General features: G+C 37.3%; 1 protein-coding gene across 1 annotated transcript in view; it reads right to left on the bottom strand.

Annotated features, from left to right (window-relative positions):
* ARHGEF38 (Rho guanine nucleotide exchange factor 38) overlaps positions 1-15,948 on the bottom strand; it is a 148,125-nt gene that overhangs the window by 29,583 nt on the left and 102,594 nt on the right. The window contains exons 6-7 of the mRNA XM_070292438.1: positions 4,379-4,578; positions 72-205 (exon numbers count right to left, since the gene is read on the bottom strand). Of these exons, the coding sequence (XP_070148539.1) occupies positions 72-205; positions 4,379-4,578 (334 nt within the window). The remainder of the gene's footprint in view (positions 1-71; positions 206-4,378; positions 4,579-15,948) is intronic.

The following is a 15,948-nucleotide window of genomic DNA, read 5'->3' on the forward strand; positions in this document are numbered from 1 at the left end:
ATTAAATCTCACAAAAGTATCAGCAGTCGTGTTCCCCAGGGAAAGGCATGCGACCCAAGAAGAAAAATTACCTGTGATTCTCCTCTGGTCAGAATCTTTAGATGATTTGTCACTCTTTTTGATTTCTTGCTAATTGAATGAATATTTAGTTTAGACAATTTATCTTTAAGTGATTCTTCCTCATCATTCTTCTTGTATTTCAGAACTGAAATGGAAGGCGGCAATAACATATCTGAACACATGTGGTACAGAAAGTGTGGGTTTCATCCAAAGTATTTAAGAATAATATTTATATTTGAGATAAAACTCTGAATTTTGGCTCATGCCCCAGTCGCTCTGCCCCATCACAGCTCCAGCTGCCTACCCCACTAACCTTCAGAAACCATCCTAGGACTTGAGCTCTTCAAAGCCCGACTGCAATTACTTCCCACATTAGGGAAATTCCTGATACTGGGGGAAAAAATAGGCTCTTTTCTCTCTTCTTGGACAATACACTTGTTATTTGGGATCTCCAGAATGAAGCATCAAGACCTAACTAATGGAAAGACAGCTGCAGCCAACATGAGACCTCATATCCATCCTAAAATTGTCTCCACTAGCTGAGAGATTTAAGGTAAGTTGAGCCAGCCCTCTGAGCTATACCTTTTTATCTTTAAAATTATTTTCCCTCTCATATTGTTCAAAATGTTGACTATCCCCAACCTTCAGCTTTGGTAAGGATGTGGTGAGACTGGCATTCTAATACACTGTTGATGAAGAGTAAATCAATATAGTTTTTGTAGAGAATAATTTGGCAGACCCTTAAATATAAAAATAGTATAGTCTATGACCAGGAAGTCCATGTAGAGAAATATACTTCCCATAATCAAGCCTACAAAGTTTTATTTGCTACAGCATTTTTCCTAACAGCAGAATGTTGGAAACAATCTAAAAGTATATCCACAGAGGTTTAGTTTAATAAATTATGACACATTTTAAAATGGACTACTATGGAGCAGAGACATTACTTTGCCGACTAAGGTCCGTCTAGTCAAGGCTATGGTTTTTCCTGTGGTCATGTATGGATGTGAAAGTTGGACTGTGAAGAAGGCTGAGTGTCGAAGAATTGATGCTTTTGAACTGTGGTGTTGGAGAAGACTCCTGAGAGTCCCTTGGACTGCAAGGAGATCCAACCAGTCCATTCTGAAGGAGATCAACCCTGGGATTTCTTTGGAAGGAATGATGCTAAAGCTGAAGATCCAGTACTTTGGCCACCTCATGTGAAGAGTTGACTCATTGGAAAAGACTCTGATGCTGGGAGGGATTGGGGTCAGGAGGAGAAGGGGACAACCGAGGATGAGATGGCTGGATGGCATCACTGACTCGAGGGACGTGAATCTGAGTGAACTCCGGGAGATGGTGATGGACAGGGAGGCCTGACGTGCTGCGATTCATGGGGTCGCAAAGAGTCGAACATGACTGAGCGACTGAACTGAACTTAACTGAACTGAACTATGGAGCCATTTAAAAGAAAACCATATTAACTTGAAAAATGTTCATGATATACAACTAAGTGTTTTGAGAGACCCAGAAAACAGTAGTGTCATACGTGTTGCAGAAGGAAGGGAAGAAGGAGCAGAGAGAGATGAAAGAAAATAGAAAAAAAAAAAGACATCAAAATTCTGAAGAAAACTTACTAAAATGTTAGCTATGCAAACCGGAACCATGGGAGTAGAAAATTTTTCCTCATTAAAACTTTGAAATTTGAAGATTAAGCAAACAGCAAAGTTAATTTAATACAACAGCTATTGTCCATCTCCCAGCTTTATCAAACCTTCACATTTTGCCTTGTTTCCAATCTTTTTATTTAAAAAAAATCACATAATAGTTGAAGCTTCTCTGATCCCCATCTTTGATCCCTAAAGGAAATGGTGATACTCAATTATGGGCTTTATTATATCTGTACCTATTTTCATGCCTTTACTTCACAGGTATGTAGTCATATACCGTATAGTATTATTTTGAATATTTTTAATCTTTCTAATAATGGTACCATATTGCATTCATTCTTCTGTCACTTGCTAGTTTACTTTTTAAAAAAACTCAACATTGTGTTTTCAAGATTTATCCAACTGATACATGTACTTTAATTTTATGCTCTTATGGTATCATAGTTTATAATACACAGTTTGTCTATCTGAATTAATATGGAAGTCACTCTCCATTTTCTTTGTGTGCTTGTTTCTTTCTTTTTTTTTCCTTTTGCTATTACGAACAATGCTGCTGCTGCTAAGTCGCTTCAGTCGTGTCCGACTCTGTGCGACCCCATAGACGGCAGCCCACCAGGCTCCCCCGTCCCTCGGATTCTCCAGGCAAGAATACTGGAGTGGGTTGCCATTTCCTTCTCCAATGCATGAAAGCAAAAAGCGAAAGTGAAGTCGCTCAGTCGTGTCCGACTCTTTGCGACCCCATGGACTGCAGCCCACCAGGCTCCTCCATCCATGGGATTTTCCAGGCAAGAGTGCTGGAGTGGAGTGCCATTGCCTTCTCCGAGAACAATGCTAGTTACTTGTACACCTCTCCATGAGCATGTGAGCTGGTTTCTCAAATATCTAGAAACTGATTTCCTGTGTCTTGGGTGTGTGCATTTTCAACTTAATAAGTATTGTCAAATTGTTCTCCAAAGTGGTGATTCCAATTTACATCCTTCTGTTCAGTTCAGTTCAGTTGCTCAGTCATGTCTGACTCTGCATCCCCACGGACTGGAGCACACCAGGCTTCTCTGTCCATCACCAACTCCTGGAGCTTACTCAAACACAGGTCCATTGAGTCGGTGATGCCATCCAACCATCTCATCCTCTGTCTTCCCTATCTCCTCCTTCCTTCAATCTTTCCCAGCATCAGAGTCTTTTCAAAGGAGTCAGCTTTTTGCACCAGGTGGCCAAAGTATTGGAGTTTCAGCTTCAGTATCAGTCCTTCCAATGAATATTCAGGACTGATTTCCTTTAGGATTTATGTTCTTACCTGCAAACTAATATTCAGCACTTAACATTATTCACTAAAAATCTTATTGCCAATCCGATGGGCTGGAAACACTTGTCATTATGTTTTTAATTTGCATTTCTCTGATTACTAGTGGATCTTAGCATTTAAAAATGTATTGCTTTTTTCTGTGAGTTGCTCATTTTTATTATTAACCTTTTTTGTATTAGAATGTTTTTATTATTTATTTAGTATCAATAATTATATATTCTAGATAGTAATCCTTTGTCTATGAGCTATTTTTTTATGGCGTCTTTTGTTCTGTAACTTTCCCTTTTTACTCTATGCTCTTCTTTATAGTTACAATTTATCAATACAAATATATACAATTTTTAAAATAAAAATTAGAAAATAAAGGCAATGAAAATAAACACAGTGGTTGGATCAATTAGCTCCACAGTTCTACCATTGCTCTAAATGTTGAACTGAGATTTAAAGTTAGAACTACAAAGCCAATTAAGAATTTATGGACACAAATCACACTGAAAGAGGACCCAGGCTCTACCCCAATGCACTGCTAACCCTGAGAAGATAGAAACCATCTAATTGTGCTTCCTGTTTTAAAATCTACATTCTCCTTGAGAGGTGAATCTTACTTCTTAGCTGGGCTTTCCTGGTGGCTCAGATGGTCAAGAATCTACCTGCAGTGTGGGAGACCCATATTCAATCCCTGGGTTGGGAAGATCCCCTGGAGTAGGAAATGGCAACCTGCTCCAGTATTTTTGCCTGGGACATCCCATGGACAGAGGAGCCTGGCAGGCTATAGTTCATGTTGTCGCAAAAAGTTGGATACAACTGAGTGACTAACACTTGACCTCTTAGTTAATGAATAGTTAACAATAATTTGTTAATCTGAGAAAGAAATATACTTGCTCCTTTCATGGAGCAATTATTGCCCAAAATACCCATTCTTTGTGTTCCAGAACCAAATAAGCCTGTTGGTTTAGCCAGGTCATCTTACCTGTATCCACCTTTCTCACCACCGCTTTTCAGCTCTAGCTATTCACTGCTCCCAACCACCTGGCCATTCCTCCTGCCATGTATATTGAACACCAAGAACAGGAGGATCATATGCTATGGGTTTCTTCAGCCCGTAATATGTCAACAGGCATGTGGAGGTCAAAAGAGGTTGAGTGTAGGGCTGTTCGATGAAAAGTTGTCAATGTTTGTGTCTCGTGATCTTCTTCTGAACCTAGCTAGAAAGGCAAAAGCCATCCTCTCCTCCCTGGCCTCTGTCTCTAGATCACAAATGATCATTATCACGGCACCTGCTGTAACTGCTGAGACACTCTGATCCTCCAAAACATAAACAGAAGATTCCAACCCCAAACTCCCACTTCATCATATCTCCTCTTACCTAAATCTTTTCGTCTTTTAAGTTCATTAATGTTTACATTAATGTGTTTCACTGCAGCATAGGCATCTTCCAGTGCTTGGAAGTCTGGGTGAGAGGAAGGGGTGGAATTCCGGAGTTCACACAGTAATAGAGGGTACTTCATCACTCGCTGAATCGGCTTGATCATCAAAGAGCCCATGTCCAGTAAGTTTGGTTTGCCTCTGCAATAAAGATACATCATATCAGTTTCACAAACATTTGTCTTCTTAACGCCTTTTTATTTTTGTGATTTTTTTTAATGATTAATCCTGAAGATGATTTTCACCCTTTTCTTTGATTTGGCTATGTTCAGTTTCTAAATGAAGCAAGAGCAATAGGTGACAGAAAGAAGCAAGGCTGAAAGAGTCTACTTCTAAACAAAATTTAAAAGAAAACAAGTATATTTGTCTACCTAAAAGGACCGAAAGCATGATTTCCAACTATGTTCCACTTAAATAACAGGCTTTATAATAATAATGGGAAACAATTTTAGACTGTACTTTTCCATGACAATGAAGAAAAATGCATTTTCTTGATGCTATTTTTGATATTATTAAGTGAGGAGAAGAAAGTCATCATTTAAAAATCTAAACACGAAGTTTGTGTTCTTTCTTCTACCAAATTGAGAAGTTGAACTTACAGTGTTTCAGAGGTTCTACCACAGACCCCAAAAGAGATTTATAATAAATGCAATGCTGCTGCTGCTATGTCGCTTCAGTCGTGTCCAACTCTGTGCGACCCCATAGACGGCAGCCCACCAGGCTCCTCTGTCCCTGGGATTCTCCAGGCAAGAATACCAGAGTGGGTTGCCATTTCCTTCTCCAAATAAATGCAATACTTCTCTAGATATATTAATGCCATCACTATCACTGATCATTACTAGTACACAATGCCTTTTCATGTGGATTTCTTCTTAGCCCACAGATCTTCAAATGGCTACACAAAAGTGAGCACTCACCCCTGGCTCTCCCCTTCAGAGCTTCTGAGATGAGCCTAGAGCCATTCCCACTAGCCAAGAAGTTTACAGGAAAAGAAAAAGCTACAAACTTGATCATGCCATTGTCCACTGGACATCCATTGTCCAACCCACTGTATTCATATTTTTTTCAGCCAGAAATCAGTGGTTTTTAAAAGCCTCTTTCTGCAAAGAGGCAAAAAGAGAGACACTGTAAGAGGAACATGGATGAAAATTGTGTTTTGAGTTCCTTCTGATGGAAAGATATAGTCATTGGTTTTCCTTTAGATTTTTATTTAGAAGACAGAGAATACAGACAGACATGGCTTTCAAATTACGATGGGTGAATGTTTCATTCTTCAATTATTTTTCAAGTACTTTATGGGTGGACAACAGACTACATAATTGAAATGGCGAAATGGATCTGAAAACTTGGAACAAAATTAGAAAAGTTACATCACTAGAAAAGAAATGAAGATACCCCAGAGATCATCTATTTGAACTCTTCATTTGATTAATCAGAAACTAAGGAAATTTATCACATGTAAGTGCAAGTATGGTGCACAAACACACACCAATCACTCTATCACATGTGCTCATTTTATTTTCATTATAGCACTTAGCACCATCTGGAATTGTCTTTTTTTCTCTATTGACCAGTTTGTACTCAATTTATCTGTCACCATTATATGTCCAATATGACATATAATATTCTCTCAATGAATATTTGTAGCTTGAAGTGATAGATTACTTACATTTTCTATAATGTACTGTTATTTTACATTGAAATTTTTTCCCCAAAAAACTTGCACAGTAGTCCTGAATAAATGACTGAGTCTTATTTACATGTTGAGATAATAATTGGTAGCCATAGAGACAAACACTGAATCAAACCAAAAGACAACATTTTTTTAAAGGAAAACTAAAATAAATGTTAAAGGCTTGCAAGGGAGTAAAGAATTGCTTTTTATTAAAATTTCTTGAAGTATAGTTGATTGACAGTGTTGTGTTAATTTTTATTGTACAACAAAGTGACTCAGTTATACATATATATTCTTTTTCATATTCTTTTCCATTGTAGTTTATCAGAGGACATTGAATAGAGTTCTGGTGTTACACAGTAGGACCTTGTTGTTTATCCATCCTGTATATAATAGTTTGCCTCTGCTAAGGCAATGGCACCCCACTCCAATACTCTTGCCTGGAAACTCCCATGGACGGAGGAGCCTGGTAGGCTGCAGTCCATGGGGTCACTGAGAGTTGGACACGACTCAGTGACTTCACTTTCACTTTTCACTTTGATGCATTGGAGAAGGACATGGCAACCCACTCCAGTGTTCTTGCTTAGAGAATCCCAGGGTCGGCAGAGCCTGGTGGGCTGCTGTCTATGGGGTCTTACAGAGTCGGACACGACTGAAGTGACTTAGCAGCAGCAGCAACCCCAAACTCTCAGTCTTTCCCTTCCCTATACTCTGCGCCCCGTTGACAAGAAGTCTGTTTTCTATGAGTCTGTGAGTCAGTTTCTGTATCATAGTTAAGTTCATTTGGGTCATCTTTTAGACACATATAAGCATATCATATGGTATTTGTCCTTGTCTTTCTGACTTACTCCACTTAGTATGATCATCTCTAGGTTCATCCATGTAGCTGCGAGTGGCATTATTTCATTTTTATGGCTGATTGATATTCCATTACTCATTGTGTGTATATACAGTGTCTTCTTCATTCATATGTTGATGGACATTTAGGTTGTTTCCATGTCTTGCCTATTGTAAATAGTGCTGTTATAAACATGGGAGAGAATGTATCTTTGGAGAGAAGGTATCTTTTCAAATTATAGTTTTGTCTGGATATTTGCCCAGGAATGGGATTGCTAGATCCAATGGCAACACTATCTTTAGTGTTTTGAGGAATCTCCATACTGTTTTCACAGTGGCTGCACCAATTTACATCCCCACCAACAGTGTAAGAGGATTTCTTTTTCTCCACACTCTCTACACCATTTACTATTTGTAGACTTTTTAATGATGGCCATTCTGACTGGTGTGAGAGAGTATCTCTACTGCTACTGCTAAGTCAGTTCAGTTGTGTCTGACTCTGTGTGACCCCATAGACAGCAGCCCACCAGGCTCCCCTGTCCCTGGGATTCTCCAGGCAAGAACACTGGAGTGAGTTGCCATTTCCTTCTCCAATGCATGAAAGTGAAAAGTGAAAGTGAAGTCGCTCAGTCATGTCTGACTCTGAGCGACCCCATGGACTGCAGCCTACCAAGCTCCTCCATTTTGATATGTATTTCTCTAGTAATTAGTAACGTTGAGCATCTTTTCATGAGTCTACTGGCCATCTATATGTCTTCTTTAGAGAAATGTCTATTTAAATCTTCTGCCCATATTTAAAAATTGGTTTGTGTGTTGTGTGTGTGTTTTTTTTACGTTGTTGTTGAGTTGTGTGAGCTATTAGTATACCTTGGAAATTAAGCCCTTGTCAGTCCCATCATTTGTGAATATTTTCTTCCGTTCCATAAGTTGTCTTTTCATTTTGTTTATGATTTCTTTTGCTGGTTTTGGTTTTCAAAGGTTATAAGTTTGATAAGATCCTATTTGTTTATTTTTACTTTTATTTCTACTGCCTTGGGAGATTGTCCTAAGAAAACATTGGTACTGTGTACATCAGAGAATGTTTTGCCTATGTTCTCTTCTGGGAGTTTTCTGGTGTCTTGTCTTATACTTAAGTCTTTAAACCATTTTGAGTTTATTTTTGTGTATGGTATGAGAAGTGAAGTTGCTCAGTTGTATCTGACTCTTCGTGACCCCATGGACTGTAGCCTACCAGGCTCCTCCATCCATGGAATTTTCCAGGCAAGAGTACTGGAGTAGGTTGCCATTTCCTTCTCCAGGGGATCTTCCCAACCAAGGGATCAAACCCAGGTTTCCCACACTGTAGGCAGATGCTTTATCCACTGAACCACTGGGGAAGCCGATGTGGTGTGAGGGTGTGTTTTAACTTCATTGATTTACATATGGCTATCCAACTTTTCCAGCACCACTTGCTGAAGACACTGTCTTTTCTCTGTTGTATCAATACATTCTTGCCCCCTTTATTGAGAAACAGTTGCTTTAGTATGGTTTATCTTGCACTTTCTACTCATATGCACCAAATCTACTAAGGAAGGGAGGTAAGGAGACAGGATGGAAAGAGGAAACGAAGAAAGAAGGAGAAGGAGAAAGAGATGTTATTGGTTTCCAAGAGGACTGGGTAAAATGGATGGGAAAATATGTAATCTTTTATGAATACTAAAAAATAATAACTACAAACATTTTCTAACTGGTATATCAGTAGCAGCACTTTTGAATCTGAACTATAGCAACCTTACATATCTTAACTGTAAGTTCTTCAATAATACAAGAGTTTAGACACTTAAGTAGAAATAATTTCCTTAAATAAGAAGAAGTCAGAAATATGGAAGGTACTAACTTGACTAGAAAAAACCATATTATCCTTATGAATATGATCAGATTTCTTCTGAGTTTTTCTTTTTACTATCACCAATGTTAGTTTGAGCTTCCCTGGTGGCTCAGGTTGTAAAGAATCCACCTGCAGTGTTGGAGACTAGTTTTGATCTTTGGGTTGGGACGATCTTCTGGAGGAGGGCATAGCAACCCACTCAAGTATTCTTGCCTGGGCTACAGTCTATGGGGTCACAAAGAGTTGGACACAACTGAGCAACATAGCATGGCACAGTATTAGTTTATTTAATCTTCTAAAATCACTGAAAATACTATCAAAATATAGATGTAATCAAACAATTCAATCAAATAAAGTCAATTTTATTATGATAGTTTATCAGTGTGGTCTATTGTTATACACATATTTTAAAACTTTTAATTACAAAAAATAAATCCTCAGATATATTAATTGTATCTTTGAGCTACTCTCCCTCGTCCCTTATTAGGATCCACCAAAAACCCAACCTAGGCCCTTTAGTTCTGTCCAAATCTAGTCATTACTTTTTTGTATCACTCTTTGGCATAAAAGTTCTATTCTCTCCCTTTCAGGTTTCAAATGACAGTAATAACAATTATGAATAATAACTGTTTCTCTTAAAAGCATCACAAATGTGAATACTAAAAAAATTTTTCTCAAAAGTGAGGAATCTCCCAGAAACCTTTGTCTTAAGATAAGCACTTTGGACAGTTGCTCAAGTGATGAGCGATGATCCTCTGATACCTGCATTACACAGACAAGCAGTGTGGTAGAAAAGATAGAATGTATTACTAGATAATGATGCTCCAGGCATTCAGTGCCACAATCCTCACCCAGTCTAATCCCTCCCAGTAAGACTGAGTCTGACAGCTGTGCAAGGCAGATGAGTCTTATATGTGATATAACTTTCTCAGCCAAGCTGCCAATTATCACATGCCTACCCCCTAGAAAGTAATCAAATGCATAACAATTCCCCATTCATGTTGTACTAAAAACTAAGGTAGTTATTAAATTGTAATTATGTGTCATATTCCTCTACATTATCATGAACACTTTGGCAAATATTTAGTACCAAAAGTAGCTACACTAATCTCATTACAAATTATTATCGAAAAATTACAAAGTCAAGTAAACACAGCTGGCTTTGTTTTAGAAGCATCCAGTTTTGCTATAAAGATTTTGCATCAAGTATAAGAAAACAGTTGTACAATGAAAATTAAAGTGATATTTAGCAACGTAAAAACTATGATGAAAACAAAAAATCAGATTCAACACTGAGATGTATCTATATTTCTTAATTTGAAGGAGAAAATGAAAGGAAAACTAATCATATAACTATTGATCATACTACTTTGAATTTCCTCTATTTTATGGCTGCAAGAATCCTAAATTTAATATTTAATCTAGAGAAGCTACAAACCATCCATACTGCTATTGAATTTTTTTCCATTTACTCTCCTTTAAAAACATCATAAGTCAGCTTTAGAGGAAAGTATATACTGCTGCACAAATAATAAACAAATAGCACTTGTCATAATTTTAAAATAGCTTTGAAAATAAATACAGAACTACTAGCAAATCTTAGAAGATTTAAAGGAGATGAGCAAATGGTAATTGACATAGCAGACCAGAAAGAACCAGTAATATGAAGTAGTTATTTCATCACTCCTCCAAAGTTTCATTAACTAGAGTCCTTGAAAATATATCGAAGTAAAGGGAGAGAGGTGTGGGTTTTATAATAAGAAGAACCAGTTGAAAACCTCTTTAAGAAACAGCGTAATTCTTAGGGTGCTATACAAATAAGGGAGATCATTTGGAGGATTAAGGAAGAGCTCTTGGAAACTAAAAGGATAATAGCAGAAATAAAAACTCATAAGTGTTGGAGAAAATGTTCAAGAACTTTCTAGAGCGAAGAGCAAAAATACAAAAATGGAAGAAAATATAAGAAAATTAGAGGATCAGCCTAAAACGTCCAATATCAAAATAATAAGTCCCAGAGAGAGAGAACAGGGCACATATGGGAAGGAACTCATCTGTAAGATAATTCAATGAAAACAAGTTAGCGCATTGAAAGAACCTGCTGAGGTCACAGGACAGTGAATGAAACTGACTCACACCTCGGAATTATTAAAACCTCAAATTATCAGGGACAAAGAGAAAAGCCTACAGTCCTTCAGAGAAATGTGTAAACTAAGCAGTTACAAACAATTAGGAATCAGAAAAACTGTTCAATTTCTTGTAGCAACACTGAAAGTTAGAAATGATGACGAATTACCCATATATTCTGAAGATGAATGATTTTCAATTTAGGATTCTATTCCAAACCACACTATATAAGTCAAGTGTGAGGGTAAAACAAAGACCTTTTGGATGTAAACGTTCTTAAAATTTCCTTCCCATGTATTCTCTGATGAACAGAGGAAACTATTGTAAAGGGTGTCCTCCACTAAAAACAGGCAAGAGGCAGAGAACCTAGGTGACGGCAGTTTGTATGAATGCGCTCAGTTGTGTCTGACTCTTCGTGACCTCATGGACTGTAGCCCACCAGGTTCCTTTGTCCTTGGAGTTTTCCAGGCAAAAGGAGTTAGTAATGTCCAGTGTAATTTGTCCAAACTCAATAGGTCAGAAGTCTCTGGGAAAGGCTTTTATAGAGAGATGAAATGGATAGCCTACAAATTTCATCAGGCTGACTTCAGGATAATTAGCTGTGAGTTTGGCATTAATGATTACCACAAAGACAATTGGGCTTCCATGATGGCTCAGAGGTTAAAGCATCTGCCCGCAATGCAGGACACCTGGGTTCGATCCCTGGGTCGGGAAGTTCCCATAGAGAAGGAAATGGCTACACACCCCAGTATCCTTGCCTGGAGAATCCCAAGGACGGAGGAGCCTGGTAGGCTACAGTTCACGGGGTCGCAAAGAGTCGGACACGACTGAGTGACTTCACTTTCACAAAGAAAATTAAAGGGGAAAAAGATAATAGTTAATTTCCAGCAAAATAAGTATTTGTTTATTCCAAGGTTTATCTCTGAAAAGAAATTTACTCAGGTATAACAATTCAAACACAAATTATTGCTCTTATCCAAATTATAATGTAACTCCATAGGGAGAATGGAGAGGTGAGAAGGGTGTGTGTGTGTGTGTGTGTGTGTGTGTGTGTAGTGGAGATCAGCTAGGGAAGAAAAATAATTATTGTCCTCCATAGAGAGAAGTCAATACATAAGAAGGAAGAGTCAAATGTGTTTTTAGAGTCATGAAGATAAATAACAAAATAGTCAAGTAAAAGTGTGAATATACTTGTGTTCTGGTGAGGAGCAACTAGAGGAAGGTGGAAGGGATTACTCTTTTTCTTTTCTTTTTTTAATTAACTAACATTTTTATTGAAGTATAATTAATTTACAGCATTGTGTTAATTCCTGCTGTACAGCAAAGTGACTCAGTTATATACATATATACATTCTTTTTATATGTTTTCCCATTATGGTTTATCCAAGGGGATTAAACATAGTTCCTTGTGCTATACAGTAGACTACTATTTTTCTTAAAACTTTTAGAACTATTGGGCTTTTCAAACCATGTGTGTGTTAGTCACTCAGTCATGTCTGACTCTTGGCGACACCATGGAGTGTAGCCCATCAGGCTCCTCTGTCAGTGGAATTTAGGCAAGAATACTGGAGTGGGTTGCCATTCCCTTCTCCGGGGGACCTTCCTGACCCAGGGATTGGACCGGGTCTCCTGGATTGTAGGCAGATCCTTTACCATCTGAGCCACCAGGGAGGCCCTTATAAACTGTGAGTAGATATAATTTTAACAAAAGAGAATGTTTTTAAAGAGGGAAACATGCAAGAATATTCAAGAAAATTTTGAAAAGGAAGACTACTAAGCTGAGATTAGTTGTATGTGTGTGTTTGTGTGTTTAGTTGGTAAGTCATGTCTGACTCTTAGAGGCACCATAGATTGTAGCCCACCAGGCTCTTCTGTCAGTGGGGTTCTCCAGGCAAGAAAACTGGAATGGATTGCTATTTCCTTCTCTAGGGGATTTTCTTGACCCAGGGATCAAACTCACATTTCCTGCACTGGCAGGTGGATTATTTATCACTGTACTACCAGGGAAGCCCAGAGATTAATTATACCCGATATCAAAATATAAAACTACAAAAATGAAGGCAATTTGGTATGGACATATGAAAATCAAGCACAAAATAGAAAATCAAGAAATAAATACAGGTATGTATGGAATTAAGTGCATGGTAAATGTGACATTCCTACTCAGTAGAAAAAAGGAACTATTCAGTATCAGGTATTGTGATAATTAGCTAAGCATATAGAAAAATAAAAATTAATTTCATTACAGCAAAATAATTTCCAGATCAAAAATTTAAATGTTAAAAATGAAACTATACAAGACCTTTGGTGAAAACATGGGATTACAGTTTAAAAACAAACTTGGAGTTTCTAAGTGAGATACAAAATCCAAAAGCTACAGTAGAAAAACGTGATCAATGTATTTTAAAATTTAGCTCTGTAAAACTGTACAGATAAAAGCATAAACAGAAGCAACTATACACTATATTAAAAGTCAAGTAATAAGAAGGAGAATTATTTATAGTACATAAGATAGAAAAGTGGTTAATACACTCACTAAAGAGCCATTATCAATATTTTAGAAAAAGACAAACATCTCCAAAAAAGTGAATAATCAATTAAAATGATAATTCATTAGTGGTGAAATACAAATGGTTAAACACAAAAATGCTCAAGGTCATTTTTAATGGTAATTAAAACGTTACAATGCTACTTTTGGCCTATGATATTGCCATAAATTATAAGGATCCAAATATTTTATCTAGTGCAAGCAAGTAGCAAGTAGATAAATGGGCAACTCATAACTAGTAGTAGGACTAAAACTTAGTTCAATTTCTCTTAAATTATCTGGCAATAAGTATCAAAAGCCCTTTGATCTAGAAATTCCGGTTTTAGAAATTCATCAAAAGAAAATAAACTGTTGTTCAAAATTTTATATAAGAATGAACACATAAAGTCATCTGTAAGACAGACACAATTCAAGTATCTGTAAGCGTTTGGTAAACTAAATTATAGTACATACATCAGATAGAATATTATGTAGTCATACAGCAATATGGATTTATATTTACTGACATAGAGAGATGTCCATGATGTATTGATGAAGAGGTAGCAAGTTGACATACAGGAAATATATAGCTGTCCTATTTTAGTCGACATGTATCTGTATAGAGGAAAAAACGGCAGGAAAGTGAGGGACTCATGTCATGTTAAAGTAGTTCACTCTGGAATGTGACTACCAATAGTTCTTAGTGTCTTCATTTTGATTTCCTATGTTTTGCAGTGTTTCTTCAATAGTTAAAAAAAATAAAAACCTCAACAAATAAAATAACTTATAAAACTTTTGAGATTGATTAAAATCCTGCAATGCAAAGGTAGAAATAGCTGGTCAGACTACTTCTAAGCATATAGAAAAGTCTAAGTAATTAAGATAAAGTTTATTTCTGGAGGTAAATTTATAATAGGGATATTTTTCTTGCTTTAGAACATGAGACTTGGATCAGATGATTTGAGGGAGACTCTGGTAAAAGAATCTATGATTCTTGTCACTTTAATACTGTCTTTGATGTTTGCATAAGATTATAATTCAAAGTAAACATTTCAGAAATTATGATATCTTTGCCTTTCTGTATGTTTTAAAATGTAGATTGCAAAAAAAAAAAAGACCGTTTTTAGTTTCAGTAAGTAAGAGATCTTTTTTTTTAAAAAAGGCATTTAAAAACCCACATCCCATAAACGTCACTCTAGCCGCAACATTTTGGCCTTAGCTACTGAGGAGCTCAACAATTACACAGCACTTGACATTGCCTTTTACCCTTTTATGTGTAGCGTGTGTGCTGCCCGACCTGAATGAGAGAATCAGGAAGGAAAATAACTCAAGGCAAATGTGGCTTTGATGTTTGTCCAGTTACACACTGTGATTCTTCTTCCTCTTTTCGAGTTCTTAACGTATAGAACAGGCTAGGAGGGCACAGGCAGTCGGCTAGCCCCACACAGCAGGACTGCAGCAAAAGCTAGTGCAATTTTCAAGCAGCATTTCAATACAAGGTACTAATTGTTTTAAGTATTCTGTATGTAGGAGCCTGTGCATGCTTACATATTAAAAGAATTCCTCTGGAGAAGGAAATGGTAACCCACTCCAGTATTCTTGCCTGGGAAATCTCATGGACAAAGGAGCCTGGCAGGCTACTGTCCAAAAGCACACAATCAGGTACATGGTGAAATACTTCTTGATGGAAGTGTGGCATAAAATGGAGACTGATGTGATCTAACAATATGGGATATATAGTTTTGTAAGAAATTGAAATTTGTGTATAGAATAGTAGTTGCAAATATTCAAATAATAAAGTCTGTGGCTAAAGGAAAACTAAAATAAAAGAATTGCTCACTTTCCTCCTCTCAATCTATTCTGTTGATGTAAATTTTCAGCAGTACATACAGACACACCTACACACACACACACACAAAGCAAACACACAAACAGACTAGGAACTCAGGACTTTAGGTTGTTCCTGACCATGCTAAGGTAGATGTGCTTTATTAAGTCCTGGTAAATTTGAGTTCATATTTAAGTCAATATCATCCTTTCAGTATTAGGCTAGATATGCTTTCTTTCTATGAAAATGGACATCTTTCAAAGTAGGTATATGTGTGTGTTGCTTTTATAATTTCTATATTGCCCTCAGTTCAGTTCACTCACTCAGTCATGCCCAACTTTTTGTGACCCCATGGAAAGAGCACGCCAGGACTCTCTGTCCATCACAAACTCCCAGAGCTTGCTCAAACTCATGTCCTTTGAGTCAATGATGCCATCCAACCATCTCATCCTATGTGACCCCTTCTCCTCCTGCCTTCAATCTTTCCCAGCATCAGGGTCTTTCCCAACGAGTAGTTCTTCACATCAGGTGGCCAAAGTATTCAAGCTGAAGTTTCGGCCTCAGTCCTTCCAATGAATATTCACGACTGATTTCCTTTAGGATTGATTGGTTGGCTCTCCTTGCAGTCCAGGGGACTCTCAAGACTGTTCTCC

This window comes from Ovis canadensis, chromosome 6 (assembly GCF_042477335.2).
Source record: "Ovis canadensis isolate MfBH-ARS-UI-01 breed Bighorn chromosome 6, ARS-UI_OviCan_v2, whole genome shotgun sequence".
NCBI lineage: Eukaryota > Metazoa > Chordata > Mammalia > Artiodactyla > Bovidae > Ovis > Ovis canadensis.